Source organism: Leptidea sinapis, chromosome 8, assembly GCF_905404315.1.
Source record: "Leptidea sinapis chromosome 8, ilLepSina1.1, whole genome shotgun sequence".
Taxonomy (NCBI): Eukaryota; Metazoa; Arthropoda; class Insecta; order Lepidoptera; family Pieridae; genus Leptidea; species Leptidea sinapis.
In genome coordinates, this window is record NC_066272.1 from 11713524 (window position 1) to 11730714 (window position 17191).

The window sequence follows — 17191 nt, forward strand, 5'->3', positions numbered from 1 at the left end:
TCCAGTTTCCATCTCAAGCACCCTTGTCTCCTTCACCAGTGTTGCCGAGTCACTTCTTTTGGAAAATGTTAAGGAATGTAAACAAAATTTCAAATTCAGTGTTATGCCCAGCAGAAATAATTAAAACTTTCAGATCCTTAGAAATGAAAAAAACTGCTGATATATGGGGCATATCTGTAAAAATAATAAATTCTGTTATTGACGTCATAGCACCATATCTAGCACTAGTTTTTAATAGCTGTATTGAACATGGCGTGTTTCCTGACCTTCTGAAGTATAGTAAAATTACACCAATATTTAAATCGGGACTCACTTCTGACCCGAATAACTATCGCCGTTTCGATGTTGCCGACCCCTAGTAAAATTTTTGAAAAAATTATTTTAAGCCAAATGCTTACTCACTTATAAGTTACTTCATATAAAACAATTTGGCTTTACTAGGGGACGCTCGACTACGGATGCAGGTGTTGAACTCATCAGGAATATTTTTGAGGCCTGGGAGGAATCACAGCATGCACTTGGTATCTTCTGTGATTTATCTAAGGCTTTTGATTGTGTCCAACATTCAACGCTGGTCAGGAAGCTATGCCACTATGGTATAAGAGGATCTGCACTCGATCTTCTGATCTCATATTTATATAATAGGATTCAGAGGGTCGAGGTGAATGGCAGGAGATATCCTGGGACTCCTCTCGGTATGGGGGTACCACAAGGGTCTATTCTTGGACCCTTCCTCTTCCTAATTTATATAAATGATCTACCTAACCTTGTAGAAAAAAAACACATTGTGGTATTGTTTGCGGATGACACTTCACTTATATTCAAAGTGAAACGAAGCCAAGTTTTATATGACGAAGTAAACAATGCTCTATGTGACATCGTGTACTGGTTTGGCGCCAATAACTTATTGTTAAATAATCATAAAACCAAATATATTAAATTCACCACGCCAAATGTCAAAAATGTAGATGCGAATATTTTATTAAATGGAGAGGTGGTAAAACCAGTGGAATCTGCTATATTTCTTGGCATTACTCTTGATTCTAAATTGCAGTGGGGCCCCCATATTGAAGGATTGGCGAATAGGCTTAGTTCTGCAGCATATGCGGTTAAGAAAATCAGACGGTTGACTGACATAGAGACGGCGAGATTAGTATACTTTAGTTATTTTCATAGTATTATGTCCTATGGTATATTTTTATGGGGCAGTGCGGCCGATATTAATACTATCTTTGTGCTGCAGAAGAGGGCTATTCGCGCGATTTATAACCTAGATCCTAAAGAATCGTTAAGAGAAAAATTTAAAGAAATAAACATTTTGACTGTTGCTTCTCAATAAATTTTTGATAATGTTTTGTATGTTCATAAGCACATTGAGGAATTTCCTAGAAACTTTGACATTCATAATGTTAACACGAGGAACAAACATAAACTTGTTATGCCTACTACTCGGTTGGGTCGAGTTAGTAAGTCTTTTGTTGGGCGATGTATATGCTTCTACAATATGATCCCAGAAAATGTACAAAACAAATGTGTTACGAAATTTAAAAGAATTGTTAAAAAACGTTTGTGTGGGAAAGGTTATTATAGCATAAACGATTGTCTTAATGACACCACGGACTGGGATTAAAGCGAACACCCTCAGGCTCTTTAATTATAAATGTTTATTGTACGATATTACATTGTAATCCATATTTTATATAAAAAAAAGCCCGCTGAGTTTCTTGCCCCATTCTTCTCAGGTCTGAGGCAGTCTCTTTTGAATGGGTGGTAGATTTTGACGTTCAATAAGTGATTATAAATCCTATTTTGAATAAAAATATTTGAATTTGTACCTATGTTTTAAACGAACGACATTATAAAGCTAGTAAGTATTTCATCAGAAAAATAGGAAACTGTTCAATATTTTTAATTATATTTCAAACTTAAATATAATCACTAATACAGTTTAATAATCTATGACTTTGTTTTCAGGATGACTACGATGAAGTGAGAGACTTCCACACTTGGTATGATGAAGACTCATCATAGCCAAGTGCCGTCACCTCACTGGCTTTGCTTGACTAATAGCTACCGTACGGCGTTGCCTCTGTATGTAACATAAAAAACATCTGTTGTCGCGTTGCGTTTGTATGGTAGATCTGAACTGGTAAATAAAGTGAACTGTTCATTGCAGTTTGTCCACCAGGTACGGTGTTCATGATTTGATCGGGCTTCAAATTGTATTTTAAGATTTATTGACGGCTTAGGATCGTAGCTTAATGCTGTGTCTTCTTACTTTATGCCTTTATTATGACAAAATATTGACTGCACTGGTAATATGTCCTTTCTCAGTTTAGACATTTTTTTATTTTACCGGTTCAGCCCTTGTTACACATAGCAATGTGTTTTTGTTATTTGAATTCATATGTATGTTTATTCGACACTAAGGTGAACACTTGTGATGCCTCTGGTGTTACAAAAGAGTATTGGCTGCGGTGATAACATACCTTCGAATGACCCATATGTTCGTATGTCCTCCACTTTAATACAAAAGACAATTTACAGGATAGAGAAAATCTAGTTATCTACTTTGATTTAATGAAAAAATCTATTTAATTTAAAAAAATATAATTTATGTTACATACTTATAATTTTTATTATGTTTTTATATTAAATAAGTGTTAGGGGCGCAGTAGGTAGTACTGTTACTCTGTCATCAGTGCCCCCTTGCGATCTCCCCCGCCCCATACCTGTTTTTGTTTTTTTTTTTTAATTTATATGAACATTTATTCAACACTTCATTAAGTTGGTGATGCTCTTGTGATTCCTCTAGTGACAAGAGAGTATACTATTAGGTGACTATTAGGTGGTATAAATATTAATAACAAGATGCAATCAAAAATATCAAGAATAAGTATAACATTGCATTCAAAGCAAATTAAAGGACATATTGCCAGTTCATAGTCGAAATTGTATACCAAAGTTATCCCATATTATAATAGATAAATTACAAAAAAATATACTGAATCTGATTATGCTCCAAACAGAATTGTGTTCAACGTTTATAAATCAAATGACAGTAGGTATCCCATGATTCAAATGCTTGTTATAACAGAATAATAAAATATTTATTTTCTCACACATATATTTATATAGATTTTCCATAGTTTGTATTGAAGTGGCTGTAAACCAGTTTTGTAGTATTACTTTTAGCTTTATGTCTTTGAACGGTTTTGATTCGGTTAGTTTAATATTTCAAGTGTTTATGGCAAGGCTTGCAATTGTTTCATCAATTTTGGATTATTATTAAGAATTCCTGTAAAATTGATGGATCAAGCACATATTATGATGAGTAAAATCAAACTATATCAATGATTTGAAAGACAAAGCTAAAATGTCTAGTTGCTATAAGCTATAGAAATTTTGGTGCATATCTTTCTAAACACTTGAGTTAGATTTAAATATTAATTTATATTTTGTTTATTGTTATAAATAGTAATATATTTCATTATATAATAGTTTCTACCTATTATTTACAGTAAACTATTAAATTATTGCCAATTTTATAGTGTTACAATAATTTATACATCATAGTAATTACATTCCTAGAAAAATAATCACTGAATGAAATTTTTAAATGCATTGAGATAGACCTGTGTCAAACATCAATAAAGGCAATTAACAACTAATGAAATATTATGATCTCAATGATATAAAATTCTCGAATAATAATTGTCACCCATAAATGCATTTAAAAATAAGACATTCCTGATATGTATTAGTTCATTTCATGTATACCCAATTATTGAAAATAATAATATCATATACCCTGTAAAATTTATCTGACTTTTCAAATGTATAATATATATGTGACAAAATTTTTCATAATGAGTTGGTGCAGTATGATTTATTTGACCTGGTAAATAGACCATCTCAATTTATTGGCTTTTTGTAATATATTATTTATTAAAAAATTTAATGTTTTATTTATTAACATGTATGAACATAGAAATGAAAATACAAAGAGAAATTTTACTTATTTATTGTAATAAATATCCTGTTAGTAAGAAACCACTTGAACCGCTCATCATGACTTCTGGATGTGTACGCTCTGGCAAAATCTGAAAATGGAATTAACATTGTATTGAAATCAATCTAATTAAAATACAGTGGCAGGTTATCCGACAAATGTTTTGCAGGGCAGTATTATTAGATTATTGAAATTGTTGGATTACCGCCCAAGACCCCTATAGTCCGGATTTTAATTTTAAGAGTACCTTGTAGTGCAACAAATTACAATAAAGATGATAAGCTTCTATCTTAATACAAATTTCTGTATGTATACTACATATATATGTAGAACTTGGCTTCAAGTTAACTATGGCTCAGCTCAAAACTAGTTTAGTGTAATCTTCCATTTATTTATTTGTATAAAGAAACTTACAGCTATTTATATTACATAAAAGTATGATAATGTATAAATATTACACTAGCCAAAATAGTTCCTAACGATGCTTATTACATAGTGAAGTTTTAAGACTTATTACAAAAAAAAATACAAAAGTTTAAAGAGCCAATAAATTCACTGATACAAAATAAATATAACCTTTAGATACCAATTTTTTTAACAAAAGATACAAAATCGTACTTATTACATCGACATATGTCTATGTGGTTATAACAGTCATTGTGTGTACTGCAAGCTCTGATAAGAAATCTATTCTTACAATAATTAGTCCTAAAGAATGGCACTAAAAATATTTGATCAGTGGATCGATGACCTATTATTGGACATTTGAAGCAAATACGACTAAGTAGGAGTGGAGAGTCAACAAAGTTGTTAATTATTTTGTACAAGAACGTCTGATCTCTGTGTTCACGCCTTAATTCTAAAGTATGTAACTCCGGCACTGAGTCATCAAATTTGTACCTTAATCTCCTTAAAAATTTATGTTGGATTTTTTCAATCTGATTAATATAGGTAGAATATAAGGGGTTCCATGCCGAAATCTATATGATAAAATAAATTCAATGTTATTAATGTAATTGTTACACATACCAAAACAGTATGTGATAAATAAAATGTTGTGCTTGATCACAAAAATTATAATGTAAAGGAGCAGTTATAATTTTCATGTTTTAATCCTTTAAAAGCATTTCATTCAAATACAAATTCAAAAGCTCTTTATTCATGTAGGTCACGGAAATGACACTTCTGAATGTCAAAAAATAAAAATATTTTTTGTTATTGAATTTACTGCTACTTCATAAAGGGTTGAGCTAATGAGTAGAAATAGCAAGAAACTCATTGTGTGGTAAACTTTATGTCTATCAAATAATATATCAACACAAAATTACCTGATAATTTCGCATCCAATTACATGTTAGTTTCAATGCTGCAACATTGCTCTGAGATTTAAGAGCCACATATAAATTTTGCAATGGTTCTATTACATTGTAATATATAACAAATGGCCTTCCAGGTTTTATGAAACTTGATAATTCTGAGAATATATTTTGAGGATCTTCCTTGCAAACAATAACCAATGAATCTAATTTAGATGATAAAATCTTAGCTGCATCAATATTATCAAAATGCCATTTTGGCTTTTTCTTTTCTAGCATCTCTCCACTTATGGAATCAACAGTGTCATGTTCACTTCTCTTGGGAACTTTAGCATTTTCTTCAAAGTCATCCTTAGCTTTTCTTTTGAGGCCATTTTCACTTACATTTTCAGTTAAATGGGTGTCACAGCCTTGATAAAACTGTCTAAGTACAGAATAAACATTTACAGATATACATTTATTATATTGTTCAGAATTAAAATTCATAGCTAATAATGCCTGTTTCTGGGACATGTTACCAGGATGCATGTGGATTAAGTGACCTGAAGACTTGTCTCCCATAGCGCTCAATATTGCTGCTGCCACAAGACCACAGGACCCCGAGTCATAGAGCAAGTGATTGCCTTCACAGCTTATATTTGCCATGTTAATAATTTGTGATAATGTATCTATACGTAATCCCTGTACTTTACTTGGATCTAGCCTGTACAATACTTCGATAACATTTCTTAAGTTTGGTTTTAATATCTGTATGTACTCAAAGTACTTTTTCTCTTTCTTCTTCAGATATTTATCTTGAGAGAATTCCGTTTTATTGTGAAATGTATTGGAATTCGTTATCAGTGTTTCAACAATATCTGACGCTTTGGAGGAATCACTTTGTAATTCCACAATCTCATTAGCAGTAAGTTTTTGAGATCTGCCATCATCGTAAATATTGCGATTATCTCTACCACATGTTTTGATATCAATTTCATCACGTAGACTAACTGTTTCCTGTACCAGCTCTAATTCATATTCTTTCTGTTTCCTGAAACCCTTTGGTATCATTTTAAACATGGAATAATATTGACATCCTTCTATTGCACTTAAATCGACACTGTCTTTTCCTATACTAACACATGAATTGGGTTTATTAAACTTATGAAGTTTTTTATAATTTTGTTTTTGTAGAATAACATATTCACCTACTTTCACCACACCAACAGGCATCGTTTAGAAATTAATTAAAAATCCTGATGTAAGTTATATTCAATATTTTATATTGGTCCTTTTGTAAAGCTTATATTATTCAGGAATATATTTGTGTCGTGTAGCCAATTTTTGAGGTTATAGTTTTCAAAATATTACAATTGACAGTTCACAGTAGGTTATTATCAAAAATACAAAAACGTACATACTACACAAACTACAAAAATGAAATGCGACATGTCAGAAATGTCACACGAAACACGACAGAAATAGATTTTAGGGTATGTTCCGATATGCACTAGGAGCACTGTACAGTGTGACGTCTAGTATACTGTGAAGCCGTTCCTTTATAGTCGGTTATACAGGTTACTGTTTAAAACGGAACGCAAGCACGTATACCTACTATCAGCCGCAGGCATTTTTGACGTAGCATTCAAATGAGTGTATTAAAGTTTTGTAGTTCATTAAAAAAACTGGTGTTGGAGTACTGTCAAATTAACCTTGTACCTTGAAAACGCCAGTGCTCACAGTAGAATATGGCGGCTATTTATGACGTCATATATTTACTATATACTTATTTCCCTAGGGTACTGGGGCAGTATACTGGCAGTCCATAACGGAACGAATTTTTCTACAGTGATAGCACTGTGCAGTGCTCGCCATGCATATCGGAACATACCCATAAACACAGTGTTATTGACACTGACCCTTATTGACCTCTACTCTAAACTGGACTGGCGGCTGTCAAAGTGATTTTGTGCCTGTTTGATTCGACATTTTATCGCTGTTGGCCATGTAGCGAGAGTCTGCGGTACTAAAACTAGTGAAAACAACCTCAGCAAAAATCCATAGATGGTGGAAAGCTATTTACAAAAAAAAAATGTACTTACAACGTAATAACGTTGATTATTGATATATAAATAACACGGAAAACGAACGAAATTAATTCAAAATGCAAAAATACTTCAGAGTATTGCAGTACGTTCCTTCGCAGCCATTTGTATTATACGTCTACCGCCTATAGTCCGTTCACAGTTATGATATTCTGATTCCCATGGGGCTGGTATTACTATCTTGTAGTTGTAGCTATTGGGTACTGTATGTGGAATGTCTGTAGTATGTTCTCACTACTCAGCTGTTGTGTAGTTGACAGTTGACAGTGGATAGATTGCGAAAAGCCCGTGTTACTTTATTTACGAATTACAGTATTTCTATAAAGGTAGTAGGTAGGTACCTAGTCGTTATAGGTTATAATAATTTCCAGACAGTCCGTTTTGCAGATCCTATATTTTAATACAACATAATATTATAATACAGATTAGCAATAATCATTTAATATCATTTGTACTAACATATAATATTAAAAAGACAAATAAATAATTACATACACAGTGCGTGTAAACTGTTATCTTGTTGTATTATATAAATATTATCAGTTTATCACATTCAGTTGATTCAGTACACATTAAAAAATCATGGCAGCTTTGAAAACTAGGGCCAATAATTTCAGAACAGCCAGTGTTTTAGCAACTCGGTATTCTCCACAAATAAGTTGCGTACGAAAATTAAATCTTCAAGAATACCATAGTAAAGATTTACTGAGAAAGCATCACGTATCAATTCAAAATTTTCGACTAATCGACTCTAAATTAGATTCAAACTCATTATCGGGTTTTAGAGCAGATGAATATGTAGTAAAAGCACAAATTTTAGCGGGTGGTCGGGGTAAAGGTCACTTTGATAATGGATTTAAAGGTGGTGTACATTTGACTAAAAATCCCAATGAAATTTTGGATCTTGCCAAACATATGATAGGTCATAAATTAATCACGAAGCAGACACCACAAGATGGAATACTTGTGGATAAAGTTATGGTGGCAGAAAGTGTAAACATAAAAAGAGAAACCTATTTGAGTATTGTTATGGAAAGAAGTTACAATGGAGCAGCTTTAGTGGCTTCACCTGCGGGAGGAATGGATATCGAAGCAGTAGCAGAAAAAACACCTCACTTGTTAAAAACTGTACCAATTGACATATATGATGGCATTACTGACAAGATGGCAAAAGATGTCGCAGAGTTTTTAGAATTTAAAGGGGATATGGTTGCAAAATGTGCGGATGAAATAAAAAAGCTATGGGAACTTTTCCTACATGTAAGTTTAATTATACAATGATATAGACCCACCTGGATCTTGAGGGCATTATCAAAACTAATGCATGTGTTCACAGTAACAGACATTAATATTTCAGTGTGAAATGTGAAAAAAACAGAACTCTTTGTGTAATTGGGTGAGACAATATTTTCTTGTCACCAATTCATTCATTCTGTTAAACAGCCAGGGACTAAATCTCCTTAAGCTATAAGAATAATAATGGTTCTGCTTTCTATTAATCTTCCCAAATCTGCAGTGCCCCAGTGCACTAAATTTTTCAGATACACCAGTACCGAAAGTGCCATATGGCACCGTAATCCTTCACCAAGTTCTGATCCTTATTTTGTTTATAAGATGGTTTATTTTGCATGGTCTTATAGCTTCTTTTAATAGCTTTCTGATACATTCACTCAAAACATACCAGTACTCCTTTGCACAGGATGCCGGCTAGAATATGGGTACCACAACGGCACCTATTTCTGCTGTGAAGCAGTAATGTGTAAGCATTACTGTGTTTCGGTCTGAAGGGTGCCGTAGCTAGTGAAATTACTGGGCAAATGAGACTTAACATCTTGTCTCAAGGTGACGAGTGCAGTTGTAGTGCCGCTCAGAATTTTTGGGGGTTTCAAGAATCCTGAGCAGCACTGCATTGTTATGGGCAGGGCGTATCAATTACCATGAGCTGAACGTCCTGCTCGTCTTGTCCCTTATTTTCATAAAAAAAAACATACCACTACTATACTATTGCTACACGTAAAATAATATGCATTGACAGAACATTGTGCGAGCACCAAAATCGTGCAGATCTGAGACAGTATGATGAGGTTCCCTGAAGTTAAATTCATTACCAAAGACATTTTCATCCTATGATGAAAATGTCTTTGGTAATGAATTTAACTAGATTTAAAATGAAATGAAATATATTTTGAGATAAGGACTAATGTTATAATGACATCACATTTCCAAATATAATATTGGAAAAACTATTACATATTTAAACAAAAGTACAAAAAATAGGGTGATATATTTATTTCTTTTTTGCTAAATTGTAGAAAATGATATTCTCAGTATATTACTGCAGTAATATAAAAATTTTTGTTAACTTTTTCCACTTTGCAGATGTAGATATAAATTATAACTATTATTTTATTTTAGGTTGATGCAACACAATTAGAGATAAATCCACTTGTTGAAACTGATGATGGCCGTGTGGTTGCTGTGGATGCTAAAATAAACTTTGATGACAATGCCCGGTTCAGACAAAAAGATATATTTGCTCTTGATGATATCTCTGGTGTTGATCCCCGTGAGGTAACTTAATAGAGAATAAGACCTCCCTTTGTTTCTCTTTCATCTAATGATGTTTGGTATGAGTAAATCTATTTTTCTGGTTGCCGGGTTTGGGCATGGTGGGGTGATGAAGCATGACATAACCAGGTGATGTAACATGTGAGTGATTGATGTGATACCTAATTATGCTATGCCTTAAGTCATCATGTGATAATTATAACTTTCCCTCTGTTGCAGCATTAACATAGTTTTCGATAGTCTACTTATACTTGTTATTTTTATTACTCCAGTAAAATATGTACAGTACTCTCTCGCTTTTCCACCACTGTGATGTAATCTGTAGACTCTCTGTAATCTGCCATTATTAAACAAAGTTTTGAGTGCTATTCACTCATTGTTATCTGCTGCCATGCATCATCTTCGTTCATAATGATCACAGTTCTATAGTTTGCGGCCCGTCATAAGTCTACTCTTTAGTTTGCCTATTAGAACTATAATGCAAAAGATGGAAATCTTTGAAAAGTATTGTTGTGCCTTTTACAGACAAATTAAATTAGTTTTATATAGGCGGTCAAATTCGGAAGAATAAAAGAAGACATAACAAAATTATGTCACTAAAGCAGAGTGTGGAATAGGCAAACTTAAAACGATGAGAAACGGGTACATATTTATCGTTGTTTTTTTTTTACAAGAGTTGCCATGTCACTCACCTATAACTGCTGATATGTTCAGAAAGCAGTTCATTTCTATGAGAAAATTAAGAAATATTATTTAAAGAGTTAGTGACAGATGGCTTTCTAAATTTTAACGTAAGAATTGGAATTATATTACTAACCATAGCTGGAGAGAAGTTGTCCAGCAACAAGGTTGCTGTATCAACATTTCTTGAAGTTTTTAAAAATAAAATTGAAGAACTTAATGGTGACCTTAATGAAGAACTTAATCAACTTAACAATGCCAATGACAGTTGCTTATTTTGTCGACTTTTACGCCATTAAACGAATTTTCACAGAAGAGAAACATCTTGTGAGGCAGAACAGTGTCATCAAAGACACAGTGCTTAGAGTTTCTGATGCTTGCGATGAAGTTTGAGAGTGAGCCATCAAATCATCTTCGAAGAAATATTGCCTACCATTAATGAAAATGTTGAAACTTGGGAAGAAGAACATCTAATTCCATTACAGTAATTTAGTTAGCAACAATTCCAAATGTGGGCTTAACGGGTGAAGATGTTGATGATTGGTTCGAACAAAACCCGGAAAATCTATGGGACACATTTAAACGATGATGAACTTGTAAGTGAGTCATTTGAATCAGATAAATATCGTTGCACAATCGAATCAGAAGGTGCATGTCGTAGATATGTATATTGAATTGGGCTCAAGAAAATTGAATATAATACGATTTGATTTAATTTACGTAAGCTTTAATAACGTTGGAAAATGTCTTGAATGCATGATATCTATGTTATCTATTGCTGTTTTCCTCAATTTCATGTTCCTGTACAAAATAATCCCCCGATGGTCCGGATTCTATTGTGGCGGACTAGCGAGAGTGTGGTATTGTGTATACTTAATAAAAAATCTGATGTAGATTACTCAAATAAAGTATTTTATAAGTTGCCAGCTGATACTTATGATACCATCGTCCATATTTACCAGTGTAGCCATATTATAGGTCCCGGGTTCGAATCCCGCTAGGTGCAATAATTTGTATGATGAATATGGATGTTTGTTTCCGAGTCATGGATGTTTATATGTATTTATGTATATTTAAGTAAGTATATTGTATTAAATATATCCTTGTCTTGATCCCATAGTACAGGCTATGCCTAATTTGGGGCAAGAAAATCTGTGTAAAAGTTTGTCAATATTATTATTATTTACAAAATTTCATACGAATTCGACCTATACAGATTCAAAAGATAAAAATCACAGCCGCCAAGGCCACATATACGACACTAGCATAACTTTGTTCGCTGGAGTGGTCACGTCATCATTATGTTTACAAAATTTATTTCTAATGGCTACCAGTTCTCGAAATTTTGAAACATACATGCATACACACATACACACACTGATTCTCATTTATACAAAAGTCATATCATACTTGTACAGATCAGTATGTTATCTCATATTTGAATGCTATCAATAAATGATATAGATATACATATTATGTTAACCAAGGTTAAAATTATGTGATGTAAATTGTACATCTATTATTAAAACATATGTAAGTTTATCGTTGTGAATGGAATATTAGTTTAGTGTGCGTGAAAAAGTACGTCGTACCTACACTCGCGATTTTTATGACACTTAGATGTGTGCTTTGTGCACATAAGTGTGCACAATGTGTGCATCTTTCAAAATAGAAGTTAGTTCTAAACTCAATTCTTTTCGACGTTTTTACAGCTGTCATAGTCTATCTAGACGTAATAATGATCTAAGAAATAATTATATATATACTAGCTGCCCCGACAGACGTTGTTCTGTAGATAATAAAAAAAATACTGTTTCATAGGAATTTGCCAATAATATTTCAATACATCATACATTGTTTCGTAAAAAATGGTCCCTGTTGTTATAATGAAATTATTTCACAGCGGAACTGTCAAACCGTGCGTCACTAAATTCTCTCATAGAAAATATGTCCATACAAAACAAATATTGAAAATAAAAATAAATTATGGGTTCCAAATCAAAATAAAAACGATCCTTTCTCTCAATTTGGACAAAACTGCACTCCATGAAGTAATCCCCATTAAAATCCGTTCATTAGTTTATGAGTCCATCGCGGACAAACAACGTGTCACGTAATTTATATATATATATTAAGATTTGCGCCCCTTACTACTAGCGCCTAGAGCGACCTCGACCTCTTCACCCTAAGACCTCTGACGCTAGAATCTAAATTTATATCTGTATGCAGCTCATCACACAATATACTTAGATACATATTTGTACTTTGCTTTGTACATACATCAAGAAAAACATGAGCGTGTCGGACTCGCTCACTCAGGGTTCCGTACTTATTATTAGGTACATACCTATACTTATTATATTATTATAAGAAACTGAAATAGTATATTACATTACGAGTGCGGAAAACCAGTCATTGCAAAGAGATCCGACAAATGTCTACCCGAGCAAAGGCGCAGCCGAAGGTGATGGTTGACAGTCGGAACAAGTTGCAATGACGGTTCCGCACGTGTACTGAACAACTATTTTTAATACAGTTGCGAAAAAATGAAGCATTTTAATAGAATATTAAAAACACAAAATGGCGCCAACCTTAAAAGAATATAAGCAGATATTTTTTTGTTTTCTTTACCCATTCTCGGCAAAGGGAACTATGCCCATATAGCCAAGTCTTCAGTAGATTTTTTTTATTGACATGAAATGAAATGAAAACTAACCTAACTCATTGAATCAAATCATTAGATTTGATATTTAAACAAATTAGTAGGTTCTTTTTAGAAATATTTGCATGACTCCTAAAAACTTTTATGATTTTTTTTATTGTAAAAACTTCGTGGTTGGTTTATTTCTTTTTAATAGACATTATTTTGACAGTTGGTAAAGAAAAAGCTCGAGTGTGTAATAGCCAACATCCCGGACGCTATACGTCCCTGCAATACGCCACTTTTTGAGCAACTATTAAAAAAATTTCTTTCTTCGTCACAAATCGAAAACTATACATCTGTTTAAGCTTGTGCGAATGAATTTTGGACCGCCGCTCCTTGCATAATAACCATATTTTTTATGATTTAATTACAAATATAGTTTTAAGACTTTTCCCTATCCTTTTAGTATAGTTAGTGTTTGAACTGGCATAAAAATAATTCCAAAGGATTTTCCAATTTTGAGTAAATAAAATATGCCTCAAAATATGGTATTATATGCCGAATTTCACAGTATTTGTTCAACGGAAAATACACTATAAATTTGATTCGTTTATATATATAATATAATATAAATACGATACGAATACGATATAAATATACGTTTTATGCTGCATAAACAACCGTATCTCTTTCTATATTTTCACAGCTTCAAGAGACTCTAGACTTTGATTTTAATTTCAACGAATACCTCCTCGCGTTCCCAAGATAAAGGTTCTTGACAGACAGGCGGACGGACGCACAATAGTGATCCTATAAGAGTTCCGCTTTTTCCTTTTAAGATACAGAACCCTAAAATAGATTTATTTTTTATTCTAGCAAGAAGCAGCTTCATTAAATTTGACCTACATTGACATGGATGGGAGTATTGGTTGTATGGTCAATGGTGCCGGATTAGCAATGGCAACCATGGACCTTATCATGTTAAGTGGTGGTAAACCTGCTAACTTCTTGGACCTTGGAGGAGGTGTCGGCCAGTCACAGGTTTCTGCAGCTCTGCGAATTTTGGAGTCTGATCCGAAAGTGAAGGCAATTTTTGTGAATGTTTTTGGTGGTAAGTAAAATTTTATAGTGAACAAGCATTAACCATACTTTGAGTAGAATTATGTTCAAAATTACTCACAAATTTATTTTGTAAAATAACACTTTGTACGGAAAATCAGCTCTAGCTGCCTATATAGTGAGAGTCTGTAACAATGAACATATAATCTCATTGAGTACTGTGGTAAAGTGAACAATAATGCCTGTTTAAAATTAAACCATTTCTTTTATTCTTAAAATTATAGAACTTAAGAAGAATAATTATTTATTCAATTAATTCAAAATGACACTTGTAAATGTCAAAGATTTTACCACCACTTCGGAAAAGATGAGCTTTACATAGTGGCAAAAAACTCATTGCCAATCTTTTAAATCTATATTTACAGTGTCAGCATTTTACATTAGATATATTAAGAAAAATAAAGTGCTGCACCAAAATTACTGAAAAGTTTAGATATATTGTGTAATTAAAAAAAAAAGAAATGTAAGTGATTAATCTTTAAAAAAAAAACTCGAAAAGTGTTTTATTAAGTATGGGGTGGGTGAAATGATCGCTTGCTCGAGACACACTGATTATTTTAACCTTATCCGTAGATACACGCTATACTTAAACTAGCAACATAAAATTTATGTACCTGTATTATCAATTAAATTCTCCAAAGACAGGACCGACCAGGCATCATAAGTAGCGCACATTCACGAGCATGGCGCATGTACCAGCAATCGCTTTCCTCGCACATATCTTAGGGAACATAATGACGCCGAGACGAGCTAATTGGGAATTTACCAATCAACTTTATTTTACATTCTTACTCCAATCAATATGAATGTTCTTTTGGTATTATTTTTATATTTAATCTTACCACTACGTATATTTTCAGGAATTGTTAATTGCGCGACTATAGCTAATGGAATTGTAGCTTCTTGCAAGGAGAACCCACCGAAGCACCCACTTGTCATCAGATTAGAAGGCACTAATGCTGCTCAAGCTAAAACTATTCTCGAAACATCGGGACTTAAATTTGACATTATCAATGATGCCGATCTAGCTGCCAAAACAGCTGTACAACTTGCCAATAAACAAAACTAAATCAATAATTAATTTCAATATGAATTGTTACGCATGGCGTTAGAACAGAGATATAACCATGTCATAATATAAAGTTTGACATCAGTTTTCATTGTCTGTGGATTGTGATTATTCAAATATGTCAACCTGATGTCATTAAGAATACTACGCATACTAATATTACGCACCTAGGGAGAGAAGTAGGTCATTCTCACCCGCGGAATATTGACAATCGCAAGTGGCCATGGCCTACTTATCTAACGGTGCATATACGATTTTTTTCCACACCTGGATGAAAAAGCTCGCTTTGAGTCCCTTGTACGAGGGACAAAAGTCGTCTTGCCAGGAGAGAATCGGTCACTTTCTCCCTCGTACCAGGGACTAAAAGCGAGCTTTTCATCGAGGGGAAAAAAAAGTACCTTATCCCATTCTCTATGCGTGAGGATCATAAAACATTAGTTTTATAAAATTTAAATTGTTACATCCGAATTATTATTGTTATTGTAGATAAATATTATATGGGAATTTAGAATGCATTATATAAGGTGATATCGTAGTTGCTAAGACTGAATTATTTTTTCTTTTTATTTGTTTCTATCATTGTTATGTATGTTTTTATAATATAATATGAACTAAACAAGCCATTACATTTTAAATTAACTATGAATTTATTGTTATCTCCAAATTTTTAAATTGAAAATTACTAGTACTTTCTAGAGTAGGTACTTTCAGGTGTGGAATAAAAAGTAATGTTCCCAGTGGGAATCGAGTCCGCAGCCCGATAGCCAATAACCAAGAGACTTATGTTACTCAGATAATGGGATTGTTTTTTATAAGTCTGCCCAAGAGCCAAACACCTCATTAAATGTAACATCAATATGAATAGTGAAGCATAAATGTACAAACTCAGAGACGACAGTGTACCATCTTAAAAAACATTCTCAATGAATGACATCCTATAAAATAACTAAAACAATTTTAATTATGAATTTGATTATCTGTTTTTCCACATATACAGTATGGAAACAGCTTATATGAAATACATGTAGGTACATACTTTTTAGCATATTAGCTTTCGATATACCAAAAATTAACGAAATCCGTGCAGTGGTTTTGTCTAAAATTAGGCTTTTCATTTTGAACAAATTTAAACGTCCTGTAAGATTTGTGTTACTGGGTCAATGATTCAATGAACTGGAATATTTAAATATAGGCGGCGTTGCCGCTTCGCCTACCTGAATTTAGCTTGAATTGCGCCGCCCGTGGCAGTCAAAGAGATACACGTGCCGGCAGTGTCTCTTTGACTGCGGCGCTATTCAAAGGCAAAGTCAACGTCGTCCGGCGTAGGGAAGGACATCTTCTATCGATAATTAGCTTTCTGTAAAGGGAGTTGTAATCGATCAATAATAAGCTGTTTAAGTCTATTCTGAAATTGTTCTGTAATGATTATTGTAAAAATACTACACAACAATAACAATTTATTTCTTATTTGTAATTTGAAAGCAACCTATCAAAAATCGTACCAACTTACTTTTTTTTTTTTTTATAAAAATAAGCGACGAGACGCACAGCTGATGGTAATGGATACGCCCTGTATGGGCAGGTATTGTAATGGTACAATGCAGTGCCGCTCAGGATTCTTGAAAAACCCCAAAAATTCTGAGTGGCACTAAATCTGCGCTCGTCACCTTGAGACATACGATGTTAAGTCTCATTTGC

General features: G+C 33.2%; 3 protein-coding genes across 5 annotated transcripts in view; 2 read left to right on the forward strand and 1 right to left on the reverse strand.

The window, feature by feature from the left end:
- Nucleotides 1–4127, forward strand: part of LOC126965675 (serine/threonine-protein kinase GA29083) — a 25373-nt gene extending 21246 nt beyond the window's left edge. For both annotated transcript variants that reach the window (XM_050809392.1, XM_050809391.1), the window contains exon 14: nucleotides 1975–4127. In XM_050809392.1, the coding sequence (XP_050665349.1) occupies nucleotides 1975–2031 (57 nt within the window). In that variant the 3' untranslated portion in view covers nucleotides 2032–4127. The remainder of the gene's footprint in view (nucleotides 1–1974) is intronic.
- On the reverse strand, nucleotides 4009–7211 carry LOC126965699 (tRNA (adenine(58)-N(1))-methyltransferase non-catalytic subunit TRM6). The gene is made up of 2 exons (XM_050809436.1): nucleotides 5341–7211; nucleotides 4009–4103 (listed from the first exon to the last, which is right to left on the reverse strand). Exons 1-2 carry the CDS (start codon nucleotides 6538–6540, stop codon nucleotides 4023–4025), a joined length of 1281 nt encoding a protein of 426 aa, XP_050665393.1. The 5' UTR covers nucleotides 6541–7211; the 3' UTR covers nucleotides 4009–4022.
- A 450-nt stretch (nucleotides 7212–7661) lies between these two features.
- Nucleotides 7662–16112, forward strand: LOC126965700 (succinate--CoA ligase [GDP-forming] subunit beta, mitochondrial). Of its 2 annotated transcripts, XM_050809437.1 has the most exons (4): nucleotides 7662–8672; nucleotides 9828–9983; nucleotides 14182–14416; nucleotides 15285–16112. In XM_050809437.1, exons 1-4 carry the CDS (start codon nucleotides 7995–7997, stop codon nucleotides 15491–15493), a joined length of 1278 nt encoding a protein of 425 aa, XP_050665394.1. In that variant the 5' UTR covers nucleotides 7662–7994; the 3' UTR covers nucleotides 15494–16112. The 2 variants fall into 2 exon arrangements, with proteins under 2 accessions (XP_050665394.1, XP_050665395.1); XM_050809438.1 differs by lacking the exon at nucleotides 9828–9983 and having other exon boundaries at nucleotides 7672–8672.
- The last annotated feature ends 1079 nt before the right edge of the window (nucleotides 16113–17191 follow it).